We start from the raw sequence: 20,569 nt of genomic DNA, 5'->3' as shown, positions 1-20,569 counted from the left end.
GCGCGGAATTCAATTGAATGAAGTTGGCCCTGCTGCTGTACAGTGAAGGGCGCTGTCAGTGCCGCCCCCTAGGTACGTTAACTAACGTTAATTAATTAGCGAGTGTGGTGGGGGTCGGTCGCCTGTGGGTTGCTGCACCCAAACTGGATCTTTTCCGTTCGCTTTCATCACGTCTTCATCATGTCCGAAATATATAGCATTTTCTATTTCAGATCTAGCTATGGCGCCTCCATTTTTTTCAAGCGCGGCATGTTTTCGCTATGTACTGTTGTGAGCAGTATCGGTGTCCTCATAAACACACTGTTTATTAGCGCATTTTAGCGGCACTATCAGCTCTTGGAGTTTCTTGATTGGCCAAAAATTACATAAAGTGGGTCTCAGTCAGTGTGCAGGAGGACACCGATAGTGCTCTGCACAGTAAACTTCTAATTACAAAGATTTTCCAACTTTACCACCGGACGTCTCAATCATCTAGCGGTAAAGGAGGGTGGGGCAGTGCTGCAAGAAGCGTAGAAAACCGCTGCGCCTAAAATAAATAACTTAAAAAACTTAGGGCGCTACAGTACATAATTTCGCCCTTCACTGTATAACTAGAGAAATGCGAAATAAATGTCACACTTTTAGGTAAACAAGAATAATAGTGGCAGCCATTTTGGTCTCCAGAGCAGCGCCCGCCCGACTAATTTTGCGTCGGGCACCCAAAACTTCTTGGTGGGATAATGGGCGGTTGAATTCGGCCGTCTTTTTAACACAAGTGCACCCATTAGTATGTACTAGATGTATCGGCGGTTGGCGTCTCATCGCGTGGGTGGACGGCCAAAACCAACCGCACGGCACACCAGCCCCTCAGCGCTGGAGCACACTGCGCCAGTTGTAACCTACGCGGCGGCTTTCGCTCAAACGGGGAAAACAAGCCCAAACAAAAAAAAACACATCAAATTCATTGGCCCAAAGATGAGCATCCGAAGAAAAGAGACGGCGAAGTGGCCTGAGCATGATCAGTATCGAGAGTCCGCAACGGGCCGCAGCACTCACCAAACAGGATGGTCCGAGGGGTGATGGTCGCCCAGATCTCGCGCGACGTGAGCACGGTGGGCACGCCGTCCCACTGCCAGCGACCGCGTAGCCTGAATTGGTGTTGAAGTTTGCTTTGTGACCCCACACGAGAAGTAGTCTCAGCGACCGAAAGCCAATCACGTCCGTGAGGCCAGGCGCAGATTTCATGCATGGGCGTCTGCACCAGGGCGGACCGAGGAGCGTAGAGCCACAAGCGGCGACCTGGCACCTGTGGCCGATACGGCAAGCTGATGTAGGGCCAGACCTTCAACGACTTGTTGAAAAATACTGGGAGCAATTAGTGCACTGCTTTGGTGTGTCGGCACCGCTGCACACGGGGGCATTATTACTCCTGGAAGGATGATGCCGCGCCGGGCTGATCTCTCCGGCCCATTGCCATCACCGCCGTCGTCCCCGAGCTCAACCACAGCAGGGCTGCGATGTAGAGCCGGTAGTACTCCCAGAGCCATCTCTCTTTTGGGCGTAGATGCTTATGATATTCTGAAGAGTCTGATGGGTGTCAAAGAACATGGACTGTCGTATATGATGATGTACCCGCGTTATGATGGCCAGCAAGGAAGCAAGAAAGTGCTTGATTTGATGAACTTATATGGCAAATCACTTCGGAGGCTTGACTTGTCTCAGCATACGGAGGAGGTCGGAGCGGAGAAATCGTTTGAAAGGTTTGCGGAGGTTCACGAGGAGTTGCTTCAGTTATGTCTCGGAGATGCGGACGCAGTATCAGGTTGTAACATTCTCTGATTCTTTTTTTGTACATCTTCGAGCAGACTTAGCATACTGTTTGACATTACACTGTTTCAAAAAAAAAAAAAATCGAGCTGCCCACACAGTATCAACATAGTCATACGCGCTGTAGACTTCAGCTGACCTCGACCGTCGGCTCATGTAGAGTTGCGTTCATGTTAAAGAAACCGCTTCTACTCCTAGCAGTGTTGTCCAGGTTGGGAGTGCTCGATTCCGCGTTATCTTCTTTCTTTAGGTAATAATCAAGCCACCAAGGGTTCTCGGACCACGGAGCGTAGGTGGCTTTAGGGGCGGGGCCAACATCCTCACCAAGAATACAGCTGACTTCGGCCCAACCATTTGAACGGTTTGCCGACCGCTCATCAGGTGTTAAAGCCCACTGTGAATGACGGTTCAGTGCTTGAATGAGCCTTTCCACTTCCCACATGCCAGCGTACTCCGAACCGTGCTCGTTCGCCAAGCGCTCCTCCAGAAGGTGGAACCAGGACCCTTCCGGCAGACCTTGTGCCATCCTCCTGACAGAAAACCACTCCCAGTAGGGAGGGAAGAAGCCGCTGCTCTCCATATCAATAATACCACAAACTTGCCTATCCGAAACCATTATGTTGCTCCAATCCAAGTCACCGTGGGTGAATACGTTCGGCATGTCGTGCAATGCCTCACACCTGAGCCGAACGTAGTCTACGGCACTGTCACAACAAGTATATTCCTTTATTCGCTCCATAGTGAAGTCGAAGCTGTTCCGCAAGCCTGGTCGAAGAGCCTGTCTGTTTAAAAGGGCGGCGTTGATGGAGGGGGATTGCAAACGGCGAAACTGGCCGACAAGTCTAACGACCTGGTCTGCTAAGTCTTCCCTCTCCTGAGAGGACAGGTCAGGCCAGGCATATTCGAGTGTTACTCCGGGCATCTTCTCCATAACGAGGTGCTCGAATCCACTCGTCGTATAGAAGTCGTAGACACGGGGTACCGGTACGTCCGTATGTTCAGCGACGAGCTCGAGATTCCGCCGTTCTGCAAGGAGATCAGATCGGCCAAGGCGCACGGATTTTCGAATCGTATGATCTTCTTGGACGGAGGTCTCTCGATTAATAATGCTGCCGTCCGAGAATGGGTGTGCTATTTGATGTAGCACTTTAACCACTCTATCAGTGCATGGATGTGGTTCCGGGAACTTTGCCTTGGCTAGGTAGTCGGCTGTTGCCTGGCGACGAGTTCGAGCATTTGGTGCATTGACGAAGTAAAGCCCGTCCAGCACTGGTTCATCGAGGAAATCGATCATAGCCTTCACTGTTGCTCTGTTGAGAGCAGCATGAGTTAAGAGGAGAGTTGGGAAGGCATTCAGGGAGCGGTCCATTTAACATGCAAGATGGTTGCCTGGGCGAACTAAGTACCCATACATTCTAGCCAGTCACTCCTCAGCACTCTTTCCCACATGACCCACTCTTAAACGCTGGCTTTGGCACTGTGACAAACTCCGAAAATTGTTTCGTCTAACCACGAAAAAGTACTTGAACATTAGTCTTGCTCTGCACGCACGAGTTGCCCGACACTTACCAGTAGTCATTTGCTCGAAGTCCATCGCTTCAAATTGTCTTTTCACGACCACGGGAATGCCTTCACCACATCTCTCGCATGTTGTTCGGCCAGTCATATTATTAAAGTCACACTTGGGGCAGTTTACCATGGCGGCGGTTGTGTGTCAATGGTGCTGGCAAAGGGACTTGCGATTACTGCATGTATATTCGTAAATGATAAATACTGTAGCTGAAGGAACCAAATGAGCGATAGGGGCTTCTTTTATCGTCACAAGACGAAGAGCAATCACCAGAACTTGCATTTGAAAGTGTGCATATTCCCCGTTTGCCCAGCTACCTGATTGGCTACGTCCCCAGTATTACATATGAGTGCATCCGCTGCTGCCTAACAGTGCCCTGCAGCCTTGTCGACACGACGGTTCAGCTCCAGGCAGCCAGCTCTAGGCAGCTCCAGCAGCACTTATATGTAATACTGGGGACGTAGCCAATCAGGTAGCTGGGTTAAACGCCTCATGCACCATACCTGTGGAGCCTGCAAAGAGGTGCATCCCTCATAAGAAATACGCAGAACGCACCTTGTCCTTTGTGATTGTTTAAACTCGCGTATCGCCGAGTGCTACCAAAAGGCCGACCTTGCATAGTCTGAACACGCTTAGCATTGCAGAACTCCTTGGCCAAACCGAAATCAATCGTGTATAATGTGTTTCCATTGGTACCAGTTCCCATCAAGGGTTTATCTGGCTTGATATCACGATGCAGAAGTCCCTTGTCGTGAATGTATTGGATTCGAGAAATATCCTGGTCGGCAATGAGGAGCACCGTCTTGATGGTGAATCGCCCGTCGCAATAGTTAAAGACATCCTCGAGAGATGGCCCGAAAAGTGGGCATGTATCATCAGGTGATGCGCGCCATTAGACTGCTTATTCTAAGGTTGTCTTCGTAATTTTGTCACCTTCGTCGTAGGAGGTTGCATGAGGTCGCCAGACTACTTCCCACCCTTTCAGGCAGCACAGAACGCTCCATTCTGTCACATTGCATGCAGCTTCTCAATAGTAACGGCGTGTTAAATTCATTATGGAGGACGGAAAGACTGTTTTGACAAGAGAGTCGTCCGCAGTATCATCCCATGATGCTGTTTATCTCCTTTGTATCATGCGCCTGCATGTCCTCGCACTACCCTCATCGGTGGCATGCTGCTTTCCTTCGATGCCAAAGGCGATATCGCCCTGAACTGCCCCGCCGCTAGTCCTCGGTGCATCACACATCCAAATGATCCAGTAGTCAACAGGTTGCGCAATGTTCCATCGTGGCTTTGTTTTCTGGATCTATACAACCTTACCGCCCCTGCGGTGCCTCTCGGTAGCGAGACGTCGGGCGAAAGTCCCAGGGCCATAAATTCCAGACTTATTCCAAGGAATATGAGCATCTTTGCCTTGCGCTCCCCTTTTACAATGAAACACGTGATTTCAACCCTTTGGGAGTGTTATTTGTCGGAGCATGTAATGCCTGGATAGAGCTGGTCGACGGTGATTTTGCGCTTACATCTATTAACCCTAGCCTCACCTCTCGCATGACAGTGTGGACATCTAAATCGTGTACCGAAGTCTTTAGATGGCTCAATGTTCTCCGGCTCATAGTCCTCCAGTCGAACTTCGAGCAGCCAAGCTAGAGACCTTGACTAATAGGCGTGCGTACTCTTAAGCACCAGTATAACAACAATCTTTTCTAATTCACCGTTTCCATATCTTTCATCTGACAAAACTGTAGATCTTATATCTACTTCTAGCTAGCCACCATCTTAGCGATTCTGACCAACTGCTAATCGAATTTCGCAGCATCAGGACGGGTTGAGTTGGCCGAGCTGGAATGTTCAGACAGTTTTCTGTTCGACAGCTCTTCCCAATTCGTGTGCCATTCCCTATGTGGCAATAAATCCCTTGTCCAACGACTTTGTAGAGAACTGACGTTGTTTTTCTCCTTGTCGTCCCTTTCATTTGTGTTAGTCGCGGCACCGGGCGGCTGAACGACAGCGCTAGACACAACTACCAGTGTGGTGTCCAAATGTGAGGCTTTCCGCTTCAGGGCGCGGCGCGATTTTCCATTTCCGCGACGTTGGCCTGGAGGCCGACCGATACGCATAAATCCAGACTCAGTTCGTAACACTACGAGTCTAGGACCGTAATAGAATCCGCGAATAGTTCTGGAAAGATTGAAGCTCGGACCCTGCTCTTCAATCAACTCGTGGAGCCGCTGTCGCAACCAGTCGATAGGTTCAATATCGAGTTTAAACCTAAGAAGTTCCTCAATTATATGGCACAGCTGGTAGAGGGTGTCATATGAGCTGATACTCCCTTTACCAACGATTTTCATATATTTGTTACTCAATAATTAGAACGGACTGACCTTGCCGTGTTCTAAGAATGTCAAAATCGCGGCTCCACGGTTGACCTGGCGCTCTTCGAGGAGCTGGTCGACAACGGCAACGACGCCCTTTCCTATCGCCGTTTCGAGCATAGGTATGCCATTCGTTTCATCAGTCAAGTCTATGCCTTCCTGCTCCAAGAGAAGCTTTGCAACGCTCACGAGATCGTCATCCTGTTGCCGGAGGATGCCTACGTTGCGAGGCCTGTGCTTTTGAATGACGAGCGCTAATGCCGTCCGCCGAGAACCGATAGGGCCATCGCTCGAGCTGGTCCGCTGGTTCACGTCCGCTCCCCGTTGAATGAGCAAGTCGACAACATCTTTGTGGCCATTACACGCAGCAGTCATGAGCGGTGTCTGGCCATTGTCCAAGATGTGATTGATCTTGCCCCGGCCCTCTTTGAGGAGCCGGTCAACGACGGGATGAGCACCGTTTTCAAGCGCCGATTCGAGCATGGGTATGCCATTCGTTGTATCAGTCAAATCTATGCAGTCCTGCTCCAGGAGGAGCTTTGTGATGCTAGCGAAGTCGCCATAATAACACTTGTGCTTTGCGATGGCTTGTGCCAACGCCGTCTGATCAAATTGGATGAAATTGACGTCGATGTTTTGCTTATATAGAATAGCTCTTTGAGCTGGAACTCGCCTGCCGGCAGAGGCTGCCCAACGTAGCAGGCGTTCGCCTTGTTGCTGGTAGAGGTACTCGCGAAGGGCAACCTCGATGCGTTTGCATGTCTGTGCAAAGTTGTAAAGGTCCTGAATTGGCAATAACTCTGCAAGATCCAGCAATAGCTCCTGAGGTAGATCGCATAAAGCTTTTTTGTTGTCCGCACCACTGCTACCTCGAGAAACTGAGGCCGCTTTCCTAGGCGGCTCTAGATTTGAATGGAGCATAAGTTCAAACGCAGATAGGCTATTAAATTTTGCGGTAGTTTTGCCATTACGCGGCAACAACCGCCTTCCTGCTATGTCATATCTGCGGCGTGCCTTTGACGGATTCCGTTCGGCAGGTCTAGCCAAGTTTTTCTTGAACATGATGTGCGTGAGTGATGCTGTTAGTTTATTTGTCGAGTAGGGGCTCGCGCGAGCTGCTTTTCCTTTTTTTCTTGGATGATACCAATGGCACAGGAGACAAATCGGCTGTGTTGCGAGGCTTCGCAAAGCAATCAGCAAGGCGCTGCCATCAGAAGGTGGTTACACATGACCTGACCTCCATCAGAAGTCCCCGTCCTAGTTATCAATGTGACACAGGGCCAGTAGCCGGCAACGGCGCCGCAGCTCTTCGGCGCGTCAGCGCTCTTGCCAGGGACGAGAACGCCAATCGGGCAAACTCTGAAGGCCGAAGGCGCTAGACTTCGTGGACCATTGACACATAGCTTAAACTGAGCAAGTTTCTCCATCCGCTCAGCACTTCTGCGGACTTTCCTCGCTGCCGTTGGCCGCAGTCGCGACACATAGCAACTGTGGACCACTGGCCTTTGACTCCAGCCAGCCGACCATCGCCACGGTTGGTCCGCTCCTCTGCTGAACCGAGCATTGGGCGCCGCAGCTTTCTTCATCACGTACTTAAGCAGTTGGCGGCTCACAAACCTCATCTACCGTGCAACTCCCAAATCCCAAGCTTCACCGCCAGCACTTCGCTAATTCTTGTTCTACCTAGTTCTTGCCTCCTCGCCGTCTTTGTCGGGGATCCATCCATGGCGTCAAACCGCAAGCGATCGATCAACGAAACAGCAGGAGCCTGGGGCGAGGTTGCAACCGACGAGCGTCAGCCGCGCACTCCTCTGGACGATGCGAGTCTGAGCCCTTCTGACGAGGGTCTCATCCCTGAGGAGCTCGTCGCAGAGTTTCCCGTGGACGAATGCGCGAGTGACCAGTACGCTGACTAGCCCGCTAGAGCTAGCGGAGGGCCGACAAATGCTTACATTGAGAAACAATATGTGGCTAACCTGCCGCCACACAAGAAGCAACGCTGACACAATCGAGAGCCGGTTTGGGCTTACACAGGAAAATTTATAAGGTCTACGTCCGAATCTCATATACTGAACGGTTTCCAGAAAATGGACAACGTCTACCTGCACAACTCGCGAGATGCACATGCCTGCCACCGCTATTGGAACTGTTGCCCTGGCTGCCGCGGCATCTGCCCAGGAGGTGGTCCTTCATGGGAAAGGCTTCGGTACCTACTACTATGATGTCCAGCAGCCACAGACTTGTGGTACCGATCTCAGTACCCAAAATCTAGGAAGCGTTATGTGCAACTTCAATTCGGCCCTGTCGCTCAACGACATCCATACCAACAACCTCGTAGCCATGAGCAACCTGCCGCTGAAGACACAGGCGGGTCGCGCTCAATTTTGTGGCAAGAGGGTTGTTGTTACGGTCAATGGCGTGGTCTCCGGTGCACCCTTCTTCATTGGCGATGGTTGCGAGCGGTGTGCCCATGGCTCCAATTCTGTATGGGACCCAAACGGTGCCGCCGGTCTGGACTTTTCCTACACGGCGCTGAACGCCTTGTCCCCTTTGGCTTGTCAAGATGGGCATATTGAAATTGAATTCGACATAGTAGATGAGACCCTGTATCATTTTGATGTTTAAGTGTTAGTCTGTATGGACGTCCTTTAGCGTCCTGAGCTGCCGGTCGAGCCACCGAGAGACAAGACGCTTCACAGTGGATGGGTATTATAAACAGAGTATTGTAGATTGTTGTTTCATTTGATCGTCAGTATAATAGAGAACCGTATTAAATTATCTAGCCATATTGCGCAGCGCTGTCAGACCCCTGGATGTCGACACGGTAATGGTTATATTCCCCGCCGTGAATGAGTAGCCCAGCTCCTCTAGTCACGTTATGTGAGGCGGTTAGCTGTCATTAACTCTGCTATTCTGATGATTCTCCAGGCGACCCTGCAAAAGAGCTCCTGAACTACTTCGAGTTTCTCAAGGAGGAACTGCATAAAAATGCCTCCTCTTCTCCCTTGCATTGCAGATGCGCTCTCGTCTATAGGCAAAATAAGAGTAAAAGCCGTTCCACAGCTCTCTTTTAACGCAAAGCTCTACGCCATCCACTTAGTGACAATTCGGCTGTTTCTCTGCTTTGACCCCTTCGGACATCTGTATCTAAGGTTTTGGTACGGGCCAATCCGAAAAATGTAGGAATTTTGCCTCGTTCAGCGCCGCCACAGGATCCCAAGACTCTTTCTCCGAGCTAAGATACTGTGTATAATTCTGTCTGCGGAATGCCGCCGTTAACATGTCGTAAGGCCGATGCGGGAGGGCAAGCGCCTGATCTTTATAGAGGGTATTGACGATTTCCATGTCGTAGTCATCGCTTTTCGCAACATGGACCGCCGCCATAACGCGTTCAAACTCTTATACGCTTGGCTGTACTAGCATGAGTTGCGAAGATAGTATCGGCGTGTCGGGATATAACTAGTAAGCTCGCGGCATTGCTACCGGGCAAGGAGGTAATAAAAATAGCTCTGAGGAGACCACTGCCCTGACATGTTGTTCGACAACTGCAACGAATAGACTCCGCTCGCAGTAGGCGTTGCCCCTCATCTACACAGCAACAGTTTCTGTGGCGCAAAGCTCTTTTGCAGTAACAATACCACCAGTTTTGGACGACTTTGTCACTGCGCCCGTGTAGCTTGCGGGCAATCTCGGCCTATCAGTGTCCGATTCTCCCGACAAGGGCTATAATTTGTGCCCCTTCCTCTGGAGTAATAGGCCTATGATTCAACGTGGGCTTTAGTTTAAGATGGTACCGATCACGGCACTGCTTTGAATTTCGTGATCCGAGCCTCTCAGCCTTGCTTCGCCAGTTGCTTGGCCCCTCTGTCGCGAATAGTTGGTCAAGTTTGTCGTCCTCCAGTCTAGACCACCGGTCGTATCGACGCTGCGAGCGCATTCTCGTAGTGTTGTTATCGCGAGAATGTTAGATCGTTCGTGCTTTGATGGATTAGCGTATGCTCACAGATCATGCATGCATCGAGTGTCACACGAGACGCCCATTCTGCTGACGCTGATTTGTGCTTGAATTTTCCAGATCGTAGCGTTAAATTGCTCTACAAAGGGGAGTGAGTATGCCAACACTTACCTCTGTCCAGCGGCTGCCTACCACACTACCCTATACTAACAGTAGCATCTGCAGCGGAAATTTCCCTCCTTATATAGGGCACGATCATTTTTGGATACATCTTCTTAATCACTCAATTGTTCTGCTCTCGCGAAACTCGCCAGATTATGATTTGAGCACTTCATAGTATATTATTATGCTCAAAACCAGCTTGAGGTCGTGCCTAGCACATTTCGCTTTCCCTTGCGGTTTCTTAGCTCGCCTCTTCTTTGTTTCCTGCCCCCCGCGGAAAGTATAGACACGAGCCTATATTAAGGTGGTCGGAGTAGGGTCGTATAGTCGAAATTGATCACTATTGCGCGACCTTGCTTAACGTTCTAAAGCAGATTAGGTCCGCGTTCGTCTTAATAGTCCACGCTATTCTTATAGAGCGTCTATATAGAGCGATACACCTCCAATTATAGATTTGGCGTTACTACCCATAATGTTAGCATTATGTGGACCAGGAGCGCGCCGCCAGGCAAGAGGTAACCAGGATTAAACGAGACTATGCCTAGGTGCAGCGGCACCACCTTGCCTTAAAGCTTGTCAAGTCGTTGATAGACCCTACACTCGTTCTCTAAGCGCTTAGACACGCTACCCTTGCTAACAAAAGTGTAGCCGAACTATGCTAGGTCCAGCCTGAACAGCACCGCTTGACCCGAATTGGCTCTGACCTATGAGCGCATCACAGCTCTGGTACAGGTCTTGACGCAGCTGCTCGCCCACTAGCTCGGTAAACTCCGTGGCGTTGATCGGGTGCTGTGCACCGCCGCGGACACAATAGGATAGCACGTTAGGGCACCTGCTATCCAGCGTACGGTCTAACTTGAGGTAAAAAAGGCAGGTTTGTGTGCAGTATTGTCTTGTGGGCGCCGTCGTTGCTGCTCTTCCTGCCGGAACCTCTATCTCGCTTGTCTCGTGTGACTCCTGCCTCGCTTTGGCGTTGCTTGGCTTCTGCTCCGTCATGGTCGTTATCATCATGCCGCTCGAGAAGCGTCACAGAATTGTTGCACGATGACTTCGACCGCAACGGATATTTTCGTGTCGCCGGGGACACATCGCAATCTGAATGCTGAAGTCTTCACAACCAGTCCCTATCCTGTCCTTGTTCAGGCCTCATTTCTGATTCTCCAGACGCATGTAACGTCAATCAATCACAATGGGGAAATGGTTCATGCGAGATAGAGTGTGCAAACTATCGGTCTAAGCACCAGTATATTATGAAAACCAATGCATCCGTCTATCTGATCGGCTACTGCAGCACACAAGACACCCACCTTGAAAGCAAACAGAAAGCCGAAATGGCTTCTGATCTGGGCGCTGGCGTAGCATCCCATGACAGCATGTTTCTTTTCACCAGCGAACCGTTATTTATACTGCTTTGGCCGTCGGAGTCGAGCCAATGAACTTCCGCTTAGTTTTGATCAGATACCTACGTAGCATGGCGGTTTGCTTGTGTCTAAATTGAGCGGCTGGATGAACTGAGTGTCGTTCAACTGACTTTGCGGGGCATGTATCCTTACTCCGAGCGAATTCTTCTGTCCTTTTCTTTTAATGCAGCGCGACGTCACGATGACGCCGCCTTGCGCCTCCTCGGCGGGCCCTGCGATGTCGTGGTCGAGTACAATGGCTGGAGAGAAAAAAGCTAAAAAGTAATGTGGTTTCTTTATATCTATATGTGTGTGTGTCTTTATTATACCTATATGGCACCATACTTATACTACATCTGGTACCATCCATGGTTGGCTGCGTCTTCAGCAGATATTCGTTCTCCTGGCACATAGCGCAGCAGCTGCTTTAACAAATCCGCCATAGCACTGACCTCCATCGCCGTCATGTGCTGGGCTTTGCAGAGCTCCTTGCCTTCAAAATCGGCGCTGTAGCAGCTGACCTCTATCTTTTCCCGAATTGACCGTGGTTCCTTCAACCCGCATGGCATAAAACTCTCCAACTTTCCCGGTTGCGTCTTCAGACGGTCGTGCGTGCCTTTTCGCTGCTCGTCATAGTTGGCGGCGGCGTCTTTATCTTCATCCTTATATTCACCATCATCGTCAGGCCTAAAGTATTCATGCCGTGGCTGCCAGCGGGCCCACCAGGACTCGGGCAGTCGCCCCAGAATCAGCGCAAGACTGAGGATGTACTCGTCGTCATTGCGGCAGAGCAAGTCAGCCGGCTCGATGATCTTACAGCCGAGGCGCGTCTCGAAGAAGAGGCAGCCGAGGGACCAGAGATCTGACGCAGGCCCCGAGATGTTGTCAAACACCGCTTCGGGGGCGCAGTACGCGCGCGGTATGCCCGTCACGCGCGGCGACTCCTCTTCGTAGAAGAAGGACTCGCCGAAGTCAGCGATGTAGACTTGGGGCAGGAGATAGCTGAGCGAAATATCGGGCGCATGCACAGGGTAGACGAGGTAACGGGGGACAGACTCTGCTGTATGGTCACTTCGAATCAGAGTAACTTCGTGTGTATCAGGCTCCCCGAGTATGCGGTACACCGCGGGCACGTCAAGGCCATCTAGAGATTTGAGCCCAATGAATACATTTTCAGGACGAAGATCTGGAGTGATGTATTATTAGCTCTGCGGGCAACAATACAGGTGTGTTTGTGTGTCATGGGAAGTCAAACAAACCTCCGTGGCATACTCCATTTTTATGCAATATATCCAACGTTGTTGCGACCTGTCCAAGTAGTCGCCGAACAGTCCCTGCACAGTCCTGCCTCTCGGCAAAGACATCCATGGCAGACCCCAGCGTCGGGCCCCTGACGGGGTACACGATGCAGATATGCGTTCCGTTAGGACCCTCGAGGCGAAATTCCCTGAGCGGCAGACAGAAGGGCTGGTCCCCCGTGAGTCGCTCACGCAGGTGCAGGCCGATGCGTAGTTCGCGGCAGTCAACCTCCCTGTCGTCCTCTGCGGCAAGAACTTTGACGGCGACATACGTGGGCCGCCGAGCATCTTCTGTGTTGAGGCAAAGCCAGACGGTCGAGAAGCCGCCATGGCCGAGCTTGTGGATGACGCGGTACCGGCCTTGGTCGAGTGTGTCGGCGAGATGGACAGGGTGGTAGCCGCCGCGGCCGTAGCGGTAGCGGCAGATCTTTTCGACGTACTCTGCTTCTCCGAAGAACCTGGCTCTAGGCCGTGGGTTTAATTTTAGGTTCAAGTTTTCGTCGGCAGCGGTCGTGGCCGCATTGACAGCAACAAGAGTGGGCATGCTTCTGCTTTCGCTTTTGATTTCCTTTGCTGTGTCTTTAAGGCTGTTGCATGTGCAGTATGTGTAGCTTGGAAAGATGGAAGGGTGAAGAAGATTATAACGTTATGCATGCAATTTGCGTGATACAGCCAGTGATTAGTAAGAGTTTGCGCCAGTCCATGGGTGACTGGGCCGCTAGCCTGGATGCTGGTTAGTACTGTAGCTGTCTTACAGAGCGACCTACACGTGCCTAGGGGTGGCATGTGTAATAAATAACAATGAGCCAATAAAGAGAGAAGAGAAAAGAGAATGAATTTTTCTTACCTTGAAAAAAAAAAAAAACCTGGCTTGACTAAATCGACAACTACTGACCAGTGCCTAGCGGCTGTTGGTGTGTGCGACAAACGACAGAAGTGGGGCCATTGGGTTCACCCGCTCGACCTGGCCCAGGACGCTGTAAGCCCGAACAGCAGCATCATCTCGCGTTATTGCCAAGTATCCTCCGTGAATTTGATTCCGTCTATTTATGAGACGAGACCCACTTCAAGCCTGAAGCTTTCAGGCTTGAAGGGCTGCCCAAGCAGGAAAAGTCCGAGCACAATGAACATGTTTGTTTATAAATAATAGGCCATTGTTGGGCCCCGCCTCTGGACTCTACCTGTGATCAAGGAATGTTCATCGCGTAACCAACTACCCCGTGGCCAAGCAACATGTCCTCTTCCAGGAGCAGCAAAAGGTCCAAGGGAAGAAAGGGGAAGAAAAGGGGCGACTATACGGCGCAGGGTGGCATTGTAGGTCAGGGCACAATCGAGGATCCAATGGTGCGTTTAACTGTTCTATTTGGTCGACTCTCAGTATACAGAGCCTTTTATGCTCATTGCCTTTGACTATTAGATTCATTGGTACTACAACCCACCCCGAGAGGAGCGCCGCGAGGCATTTCACGCCATCATCCGTGCAGCGGCAGTCGAGACTGGCTTGACAGTCTGGTGCATCAGGTACGTGGAACCGAACCACTCTATATTGCCCGTTCTCTCACTCCTATGCCCCCCAAAACCAACCTGCTAACCTTGTGTGTGTGTGTGTGCGACTTTTAGGAGCCTGATTCATGAATCGACTACGGGGGGTGGTGAAAAGACCGACGACGATCCGCACATCACAGTTTTTGCCGACGAGCGTCCCGGAAAACCCCAGGACGAGAGATTCGATTACGAGGGCCATGTCTACACTGCCGTCGACGACGAGGGGCTTCCAAAACGGCTCCTGCATCCTCGAGAGTTTACCGAGGGCTTCAACGAGATCTCGGCCCCTATCCTGCTGTAGAGCTGTGGGAAGCAGAACGAGCAGCTGACTTGGACGCCGCCGGCCAGCTATTACTTAGCCTACTCGCAGACAGACGAGGGGCGAGGGGCTATAGAAGATGGCGCTGATGATGATGATAATGATGATGATTATGAGCAAGACATGGCGGAGGGCTCTGAATTGGCGACAGTCAAGGGTAAGCGCAAGAGAAGGCGGCCGCGGAAGAAGTCCAAGGATAAATAAATAGGTGTTCATACACTTCCGCCCTCCCCAGTATAGCTTAGCATTTAGAAAGTCGGAATCTTGGGGATCATGAGTTATAAACCTGACTTTACTATAACATGCCTTCCTCATCGTTAAGTTACCTGTTGTATGTTAGGTTTCCCATGCATGTTCAATGTATTCACGTGGCCAGGTTGGTCATCAATTCAACTTCCACCTCAACGTCTTCAATTTTGTAGATACTGACGTCACGGCCGTCAATTCAATCCTTTCAGCTTGCCTTTGAAGTTAATTTATTCAAGTAATGTAGCTTCCACGCTGGCCACTAGTCACGAAGATGATGATGAAGATGAATTATTTAACGTCCTTTCTATCCAATCAAGGCATTGGACGTATCTATAGAAGTCTAGCTATGGTACTATAGCTCAAGAGGAACTGGGTCATGAATAAAAAGAGAGGTCCGCGGGGCTCCTGACACGGGGACGAATACCACCGTCCGTCCGACTGTACGTCCGGTGTCCTTCACGTCCTCCATCAGTCCAATCTGAGAAGTCGCTTGGCTGGCTGGCTGGTCCTGAGATAGATACTTGTAGAGGCCTCCCCGTAGGCAACTTAAAATTCTAGGTATTACAGAAACTGTGTTAGGTAGTGTACTTTTATTAGTGGTCTCGTGTGGCCGGAAAAGGGCCTACCTGGCCGTGTTGCGTGGAGGCAGTCAGATGCAGAGCTCTCATTGATCATCCAAATCAACAATAGATCCAGACCAATCTTTCGTGATTCCAACATGTTGAGATTTACATGGTCTTCGTTTTCAAACTCCAGCCAGCCCTCTACGTCCCACGCCGACCGGGGGACGGTCGGCTTGGTACTGGACGATGCGGCAATACTCCTTGATCGCGAGCCAGGTGTATGTTCCCACGTGGGACTTCGAATCGACTTCCTCGAAGCAAATTCAGATCGCACTGGCGCCGAAAGGCAAGCTGTCGTTGATATAGCGGCTATCGCGCGTCTCACGCACCACCTTTATGCTAAACTTGCCGTTCTAGCGAAGATGCCGTAGTCGAGCAGATGCTACGGCGCGATGACTACAAATGACCAACTGATTTGCAGTTTCTTGGGGGGGGGGTGGCACATGTTTTGATGGAGTTTTCATGTCCCCGTTTGCTTCTCACTTTGACGTGATTTTCACGTGAACCATCCACCCCAGTGAATTGGACCTGATTTCTTCACACAAAAAGCAGTAGTAGCTCCAGGTTTCTCTTCCTTCACCGTCTTTTAAACACTCGCAAAAATGCCGCCACGTACGTGTTCTCAAGTTTGCACGCGGCATTTCCACTAATTCAAGCTTCTTCTTGACCTTTTCAAATATAGCGCTCTCTTCGACCCCGATGCAAAGCCTAGCGTCGGTAGCCGCAGCAAGTATGCCCAGTCCAGACTCTACTACCCTAGCTGTAGAGGGCTGTGGTGTCAGTGTTTACAACTTCATCCCCAACATCCAACCCCTAGTCGATGCCCTTCCCGCCAATAGCCCACAGAAACACACTCTCCAGCTCCAGATAGCGGAAGTTGGGCGAAGATTCAAGTCTGCGTCACAACGATACGAAGAAGTACGCAGTATGGTACTAGATTGGATCTTCGACCCGGCGTGCAGCGTTACAGCCCACCACGCGGCGAAGTTTGCCCGTTTACTAGAGGTAAGTGTCACTTGGCCACTCTCAAATTTGCCCTAATCTAATTCAGTTAGCGGCGGCTAGCTTATCACACAATGGCACAGCCTGACGGTGACGGTAACGGCGTCTCTCCCGCACTTATCCTTCACTTAGCGACAGTGGTACGAAGCGAGCCGCTCCAAGATCCCGTTTCAGATCCTATCAGCCAGTCCTGGCTGTTTTCGCAGTGGTGCACACTCTATAGTAGCCTCGAACCCCTTGACGCCATAATCATGCTGGAGACGGGCATGTTGCACCGCCTATATGGTATTGACGTACTACGTATGATAGAACACAAGCGCCAGTTGCTCGACCGGCCGGATATCCTGGATATCACTACCCAGACGCACAATGCGCTCAGCAACATGCCGCGCCTGCTGTGCTTGTGCGACATCCTTCAGCCGGCAGAGCGCAACGCCTCGGCTATGACCAAGGTGCTAGACTTGCTGGACGCAGTAGCCGGTCCGCTCAGCAGGGCATTAGCAAAATTCTCCGGGGAGCCCATCGTCGCTGTAGGCTCCGGGGCGGAGGAGCAGGCTAAGCCCGACAGCAATTCCGTCAGCATCAACACCGCGTTTGAGCTCGCAAAGGAGACTAGGAACTTCCTGCCATTTTGCAACTCTATGGAGGCCTGCCTCATGAAGGCCAGCGGGGAGAACGATTTTGATGCTATTGTTGCGGTTGGAATTCAGGTCAACATGATGCTCCAGTACATAAGGGTCCGGGAGCTTGCACGCATCTAGACTCTACAACACCACCAGCATAATGATCTTATTCTATCGAGATACTATCATAGTGTCGATTCATCAAACAGGGAGCCACTCGGGCACCGATCTTAGCTTATACACACACACATCCACGCAGGCATTAAATCAATCATCATCTGTTCTTGCGCGCTCTGCACTCTTCCAATGACCAACAAGGTCCAGCTAACCCTCATCCTAAGACATCGCGTATTTTCTTCTTCAGCAGCAGTTACACATACCACGGCCCAATTTCTTCGCCGTTCCGTTCGCGGCCAGATAACTTGCTTGCTTGTGAGTGCAACTCTGACTTTGCTAATAATCTTGCTTTTTCGCTAACCTTTGTTCCCCCAGCTTGGGGTCGGTATGCAGATCGGTAGGGAATATTTGGACCATAATATCTCTGAGGCCGCGAAGCTGATCATTGGCCTCGAATTGAAAGATTGTGGCCCCAGCAATTCCCTGGCTAGAACAGAAGAGCATATTCCGCGCTGTAACAGTCTGCCTAGGACCACGCGACCGAATTGTTCTCCCATCGCATTCATATTAAAGCACTTATGCAAAATCTTGACAGGTGACATCATTGGAAAAACCGCCTACTAGAAGCAGCGCTTCGAGGGTTCCGCCACTCCAGGCTCTGCTCTCATTTAGAAACCTGCGTAAGCCTTGCCGCTTCGCGCGTCATGATGACGACTAAAGCTTGATGGAGCATAGTTTTAATTTTCTACTTACTATTCAGTGTTGACGGTCATAGCACTGTCGCCATTACCGATGTCGCGAGCTCTCGCTCAACTCTTGCCGTGTTCGCTGTTCCGCAGACGACCCGATGTTTGCATTGGCATATGTGACTAAGGAAAGGCTCCGCTGCTAGTAATAGCGCAAACGGGAGCTACCTAATTGCAATTGCCAGTATTATCTGGCACTATGATTCGCTGTACAACTCTGAGCCTCCGGCAGAAGCGACGTGAAGATAGCTCTCCCCCCCCTGTCTCTGTGGTTAGGCGAATCATCGCGCCCACACGGCCTAGCCTAGCTGGAGCGTGGGATGAGGCGGGAAAGGTGCATGTACAATAGGTAGGTACCTTTTGTTTTGTCCCTAGCCACCTTCACTACTTTGCTCTTGGCGCTCCCGAACAGCGTTCATCAACGCACAACAAATATCGGGTCAGGAATAGAGGCATCCGTATGAATGCGCAACTAATTATCGTCTTTCTTTAAGGGAACTTACGTTGCTCACCCCTGGTGCAGTATTTGGTAGAAGGTTCACTGCTGCAACCTGAGACCCGCTAGCAAACGGGAGAGAACGACAGTCACTCTGCCGCACTGCCGTGTCAGCCAGCAAACACTGTTCCTACATCTTCACACATCCTCCATTTGAAGCGCTTTCTTCCTTCCCTGTGCACTTCGATCCTTTCCAATAAGGCCCTCAACAGCAGTACCGGTGTTTTGGGTTCGCCGGCTGTCGCCATGGGACCTTTCGTTGACCTGACTAGCGATGCGGACGGCAACGAGAAGAGGTCCGCTCTGGTTCCCACGATCCCCTCGAAATATCTCACCCACAGTGTTGCACCCTTTGACCAGCGCAAGGATGAATGGCTCGAGGGTCTTCGGTTGCAAAGCGTTGACCTCGCAATGGATATGGGGCCATACCATGTAGCCTTTCAGTCTAAGTGTGAGCCTGCCGCAACTGCTAACGTGTAATACGAAGCTAACTGTGCCTAGTTGCCGACTTCAAGAGCCCCTGGACCCCTCGGTCATACCTTGTCAAACTGGGTGGTAAAAGAATATGGATTCATGGCCAGAAGTTGCGCAATGTCTCCCAATTAGAAGACGGGGCAGTTCGCCTCCACAGCCGCGGCTACCTCTGGGGCCAGAAGAAGTTAAATGCCATCAGTCGGATTCTATTTCCAGATCGCGGCAGGCTTGACGAAACGAACATCATCACAAACAGGGTGGTGTCAACAGGCGTATATGTCTGGCTCGGCGCGTCAGTGGTGAGTCGTCGATTTCCCCAACAATCTCGCGGCATTCTCTAATTAGCCCAGAACCGATTGGATTACCAGTATGCTTACGCATTCACAACCGAAATACCAGCGACACCCGACACTCTACGACAGCCGCCGCACGAGTATCCAAGCATCAAGGCCTGTATTACACCAATGGACAGTTTCCAGGAGTACCACGGAGTGCCGCCCCCGAAGGATGGGCACTTTGAGAGTCCTGAGGGTACGAGCTATCCGCTCTATACTACTGGTATTCCTTGGGCTAATCCACAACTTGCAGCTAGGAAAAACTACGAAGCAGAAGCTTGCCAATTTCGTAACTGCCTTCTTGCGAGAAATGGAAATTGTAATTGCCTGGACAAGAAAATATATTCCTAGCGTGGCTACGTTGTCATAAGTCTCTACAGCTTCGGAGTGGATTTGGTTTAGAGTCGTCTCCATACATTGCTTTTTTGCTTTAGTCTTGCCTTCTTTAAAATGCGCTAGACGAAATATTACGTTTCATTCAAGCATTTCAACTTCGACATAGTATTCCACACGAGCGAATCCTTACCAACGCACTAGTTTTAACTTGTTATAGACCTCAGATCACTATACAGGACTTTGATCTTCCAACCTCGAAGCATGCACAATGGTCCATCTCATCAACTATCAACCTCTCAAATTGGACAGATCTTACGTGGTCAAATAGCTTTAACTGTTTGTCAAGATATATCTATATAGTCCATGGACACCTCGGTTGAGAACCCTAGACGAAAGTTGACATTGACCAAATACTACTAGAGGTGCCAGGCAAAGGCTGCCCCCCGCGGACATTATTGGCTGGTTAACAAGTTGGCAGGCTCCCCGTCAACAGTCTGCTTCGCAGCAATGTTGCAGTCTTGTAGGCACTGGTTCTAGGCACATACGAAGTTTTCCACATCTTTCACGACGAATTAGCGCAAGCCTCCGACCGTGGCCTTGGTGTCTGCCAGCCAATATGCAGTTCTGACACTCGACCGTCAATCGACCAAACCAGGTATTTTATACTTACGACTCATTATTCAAACCGCTGCCAAATCCACTGCGGCAAGCCGCCAGCCCAGCAAGCGTTGCGGCAACGTATCGAGTGGCCAGCGATCCCGATGCTGGTGCCCCGCTGAGCTACCTACCTTGCTACCTAGGTACCCTGCTGTGGCTGCTGAGCTTCGCCAGTGCCCCGCTAAGCCTCGCTAGTACCCCGCTAGGCTTTGCCAGTACCCCGCTAAGCCTCGCCGCTGAGGTTCGCCAGTACCCCGCTGAGTTTCGCCAGTACCCCGCTAAGTTTCGCCAGTACCCCGCCTGCCCGTGACTCCCAATATTCCTCGTAATACCTAACGTTACCTAACCTCTGTCTCCGTGTCAACGAGGACCCGGCCAGCGACACTATGGGCACCGTGTCCTCTACGCCAGCTTCTATGGCTAATTCATCGTCTCCTACCCACATCGCCATAAAAATGCAATGGTTTGATCCAAGACCTAG

At 50.9% G+C, this 20,569-nt stretch overlaps 10 protein-coding genes across 11 annotated transcripts; 5 read left to right on the top strand and 5 right to left on the bottom strand.

Moving 5' to 3' along the window:
- Window positions 1-896: 896 nt before the first annotated feature.
- Window positions 897-1,450, bottom strand: LMH87_007607 (uncharacterized protein; the record flags this gene model as incomplete). Its single annotated transcript, XM_056199519.1, has 4 exons — window positions 897-988; window positions 1,036-1,108; window positions 1,251-1,344; window positions 1,407-1,450. The coding sequence occupies 4 exons, from the start codon at window positions 1,448-1,450 to the stop codon at window positions 897-899; spliced, it is 303 nt and encodes a 100-aa protein (XP_056057960.1).
- A 486-nt stretch (window positions 1,451-1,936) lies between these two features.
- On the bottom strand, window positions 1,937-3,175 carry LMH87_007606 (uncharacterized protein; the record flags this gene model as incomplete). The annotated part of the gene is made up of 1 exon (XM_056199518.1): window positions 1,937-3,175. One exon carries the CDS (start codon window positions 3,173-3,175, stop codon window positions 1,937-1,939), a length of 1,239 nt encoding a protein of 412 aa, XP_056057959.1.
- A 2,570-nt stretch (window positions 3,176-5,745) lies between these two features.
- Window positions 5,746-6,672, bottom strand: LMH87_007605 (uncharacterized protein; the record flags this gene model as incomplete). 2 transcript variants are annotated; one of them, XM_056199516.1, is made up of 1 exon in its annotated part: window positions 5,746-6,672. In XM_056199516.1, one exon carries the CDS (start codon window positions 6,670-6,672, stop codon window positions 5,746-5,748), a length of 927 nt encoding a protein of 308 aa, XP_056057957.1. The 2 variants fall into 2 exon arrangements, with proteins under 2 accessions (XP_056057957.1, XP_056057958.1); XM_056199517.1 differs by having other exon boundaries at window positions 5,746-6,234.
- A 73-nt stretch (window positions 6,673-6,745) lies between these two features.
- Window positions 6,746-7,667, top strand: LMH87_007604 (uncharacterized protein; the record flags this gene model as incomplete). Its single annotated transcript, XM_056199514.1, has 3 exons — window positions 6,746-6,820; window positions 7,155-7,378; window positions 7,439-7,667. 3 exons carry the CDS (start codon window positions 6,746-6,748, stop codon window positions 7,665-7,667), a joined length of 528 nt encoding a protein of 175 aa, XP_056057956.1.
- Window positions 7,668-7,869: 202 nt separating this feature from the next.
- On the top strand, window positions 7,870-8,376 carry LMH87_007603 (uncharacterized protein; the record flags this gene model as incomplete). The annotated part of the gene is made up of 1 exon (XM_056199513.1): window positions 7,870-8,376. The coding sequence occupies one exon, from the start codon at window positions 7,870-7,872 to the stop codon at window positions 8,374-8,376; it is 507 nt and encodes a 168-aa protein (XP_056057955.1).
- Window positions 8,377-11,618: 3,242 nt separating this feature from the next.
- On the bottom strand, window positions 11,619-13,110 carry LMH87_007602 (uncharacterized protein; the record flags this gene model as incomplete). Its single annotated transcript, XM_056199512.1, has 2 exons — window positions 11,619-12,454; window positions 12,528-13,110. 2 exons carry the CDS (start codon window positions 13,108-13,110, stop codon window positions 11,619-11,621), a joined length of 1,419 nt encoding a protein of 472 aa, XP_056057954.1.
- Window positions 13,111-13,799: 689 nt separating this feature from the next.
- On the top strand, window positions 13,800-14,412 carry LMH87_007601 (uncharacterized protein; the record flags this gene model as incomplete). The annotated part of the gene is made up of 3 exons (XM_056199511.1): window positions 13,800-13,910; window positions 13,984-14,087; window positions 14,187-14,412. 3 exons carry the CDS (start codon window positions 13,800-13,802, stop codon window positions 14,410-14,412), a joined length of 441 nt encoding a protein of 146 aa, XP_056057953.1.
- A 1,622-nt stretch (window positions 14,413-16,034) lies between these two features.
- Window positions 16,035-17,065, top strand: LMH87_007600 (uncharacterized protein; the record flags this gene model as incomplete). Its single annotated transcript, XM_056199510.1, has 2 exons — window positions 16,035-16,307; window positions 16,358-17,065. 2 exons carry the CDS (start codon window positions 16,035-16,037, stop codon window positions 17,063-17,065), a joined length of 981 nt encoding a protein of 326 aa, XP_056057952.1.
- A 222-nt stretch (window positions 17,066-17,287) lies between these two features.
- Window positions 17,288-17,548, bottom strand: LMH87_007599 (uncharacterized protein; the record flags this gene model as incomplete). The annotated part of the gene is made up of 2 exons (XM_056199509.1): window positions 17,288-17,348; window positions 17,406-17,548. 2 exons carry the CDS (start codon window positions 17,546-17,548, stop codon window positions 17,288-17,290), a joined length of 204 nt encoding a protein of 67 aa, XP_056057951.1.
- A 984-nt stretch (window positions 17,549-18,532) lies between these two features.
- Window positions 18,533-19,446, top strand: LMH87_007598 (uncharacterized protein; the record flags this gene model as incomplete). Its single annotated transcript, XM_056199508.1, has 4 exons — window positions 18,533-18,737; window positions 18,788-19,059; window positions 19,111-19,291; window positions 19,349-19,446. 4 exons carry the CDS (start codon window positions 18,533-18,535, stop codon window positions 19,444-19,446), a joined length of 756 nt encoding a protein of 251 aa, XP_056057950.1.
- Window positions 19,447-20,569: the final 1,123 nt, after the last annotated feature.

The sequence above is a fragment of the Akanthomyces muscarius genome (assembly GCF_028009165.1).
Source record: "Akanthomyces muscarius strain Ve6 chromosome Unknown contig_11, whole genome shotgun sequence".
NCBI classification, from domain to species: domain Eukaryota; kingdom Fungi; phylum Ascomycota; class Sordariomycetes; order Hypocreales; family Cordycipitaceae; genus Akanthomyces; species Akanthomyces muscarius.
The sequence above is the reverse complement of the archived record's forward strand: the minus strand, read 5'-3'. Positions and strand labels throughout refer to the sequence as shown.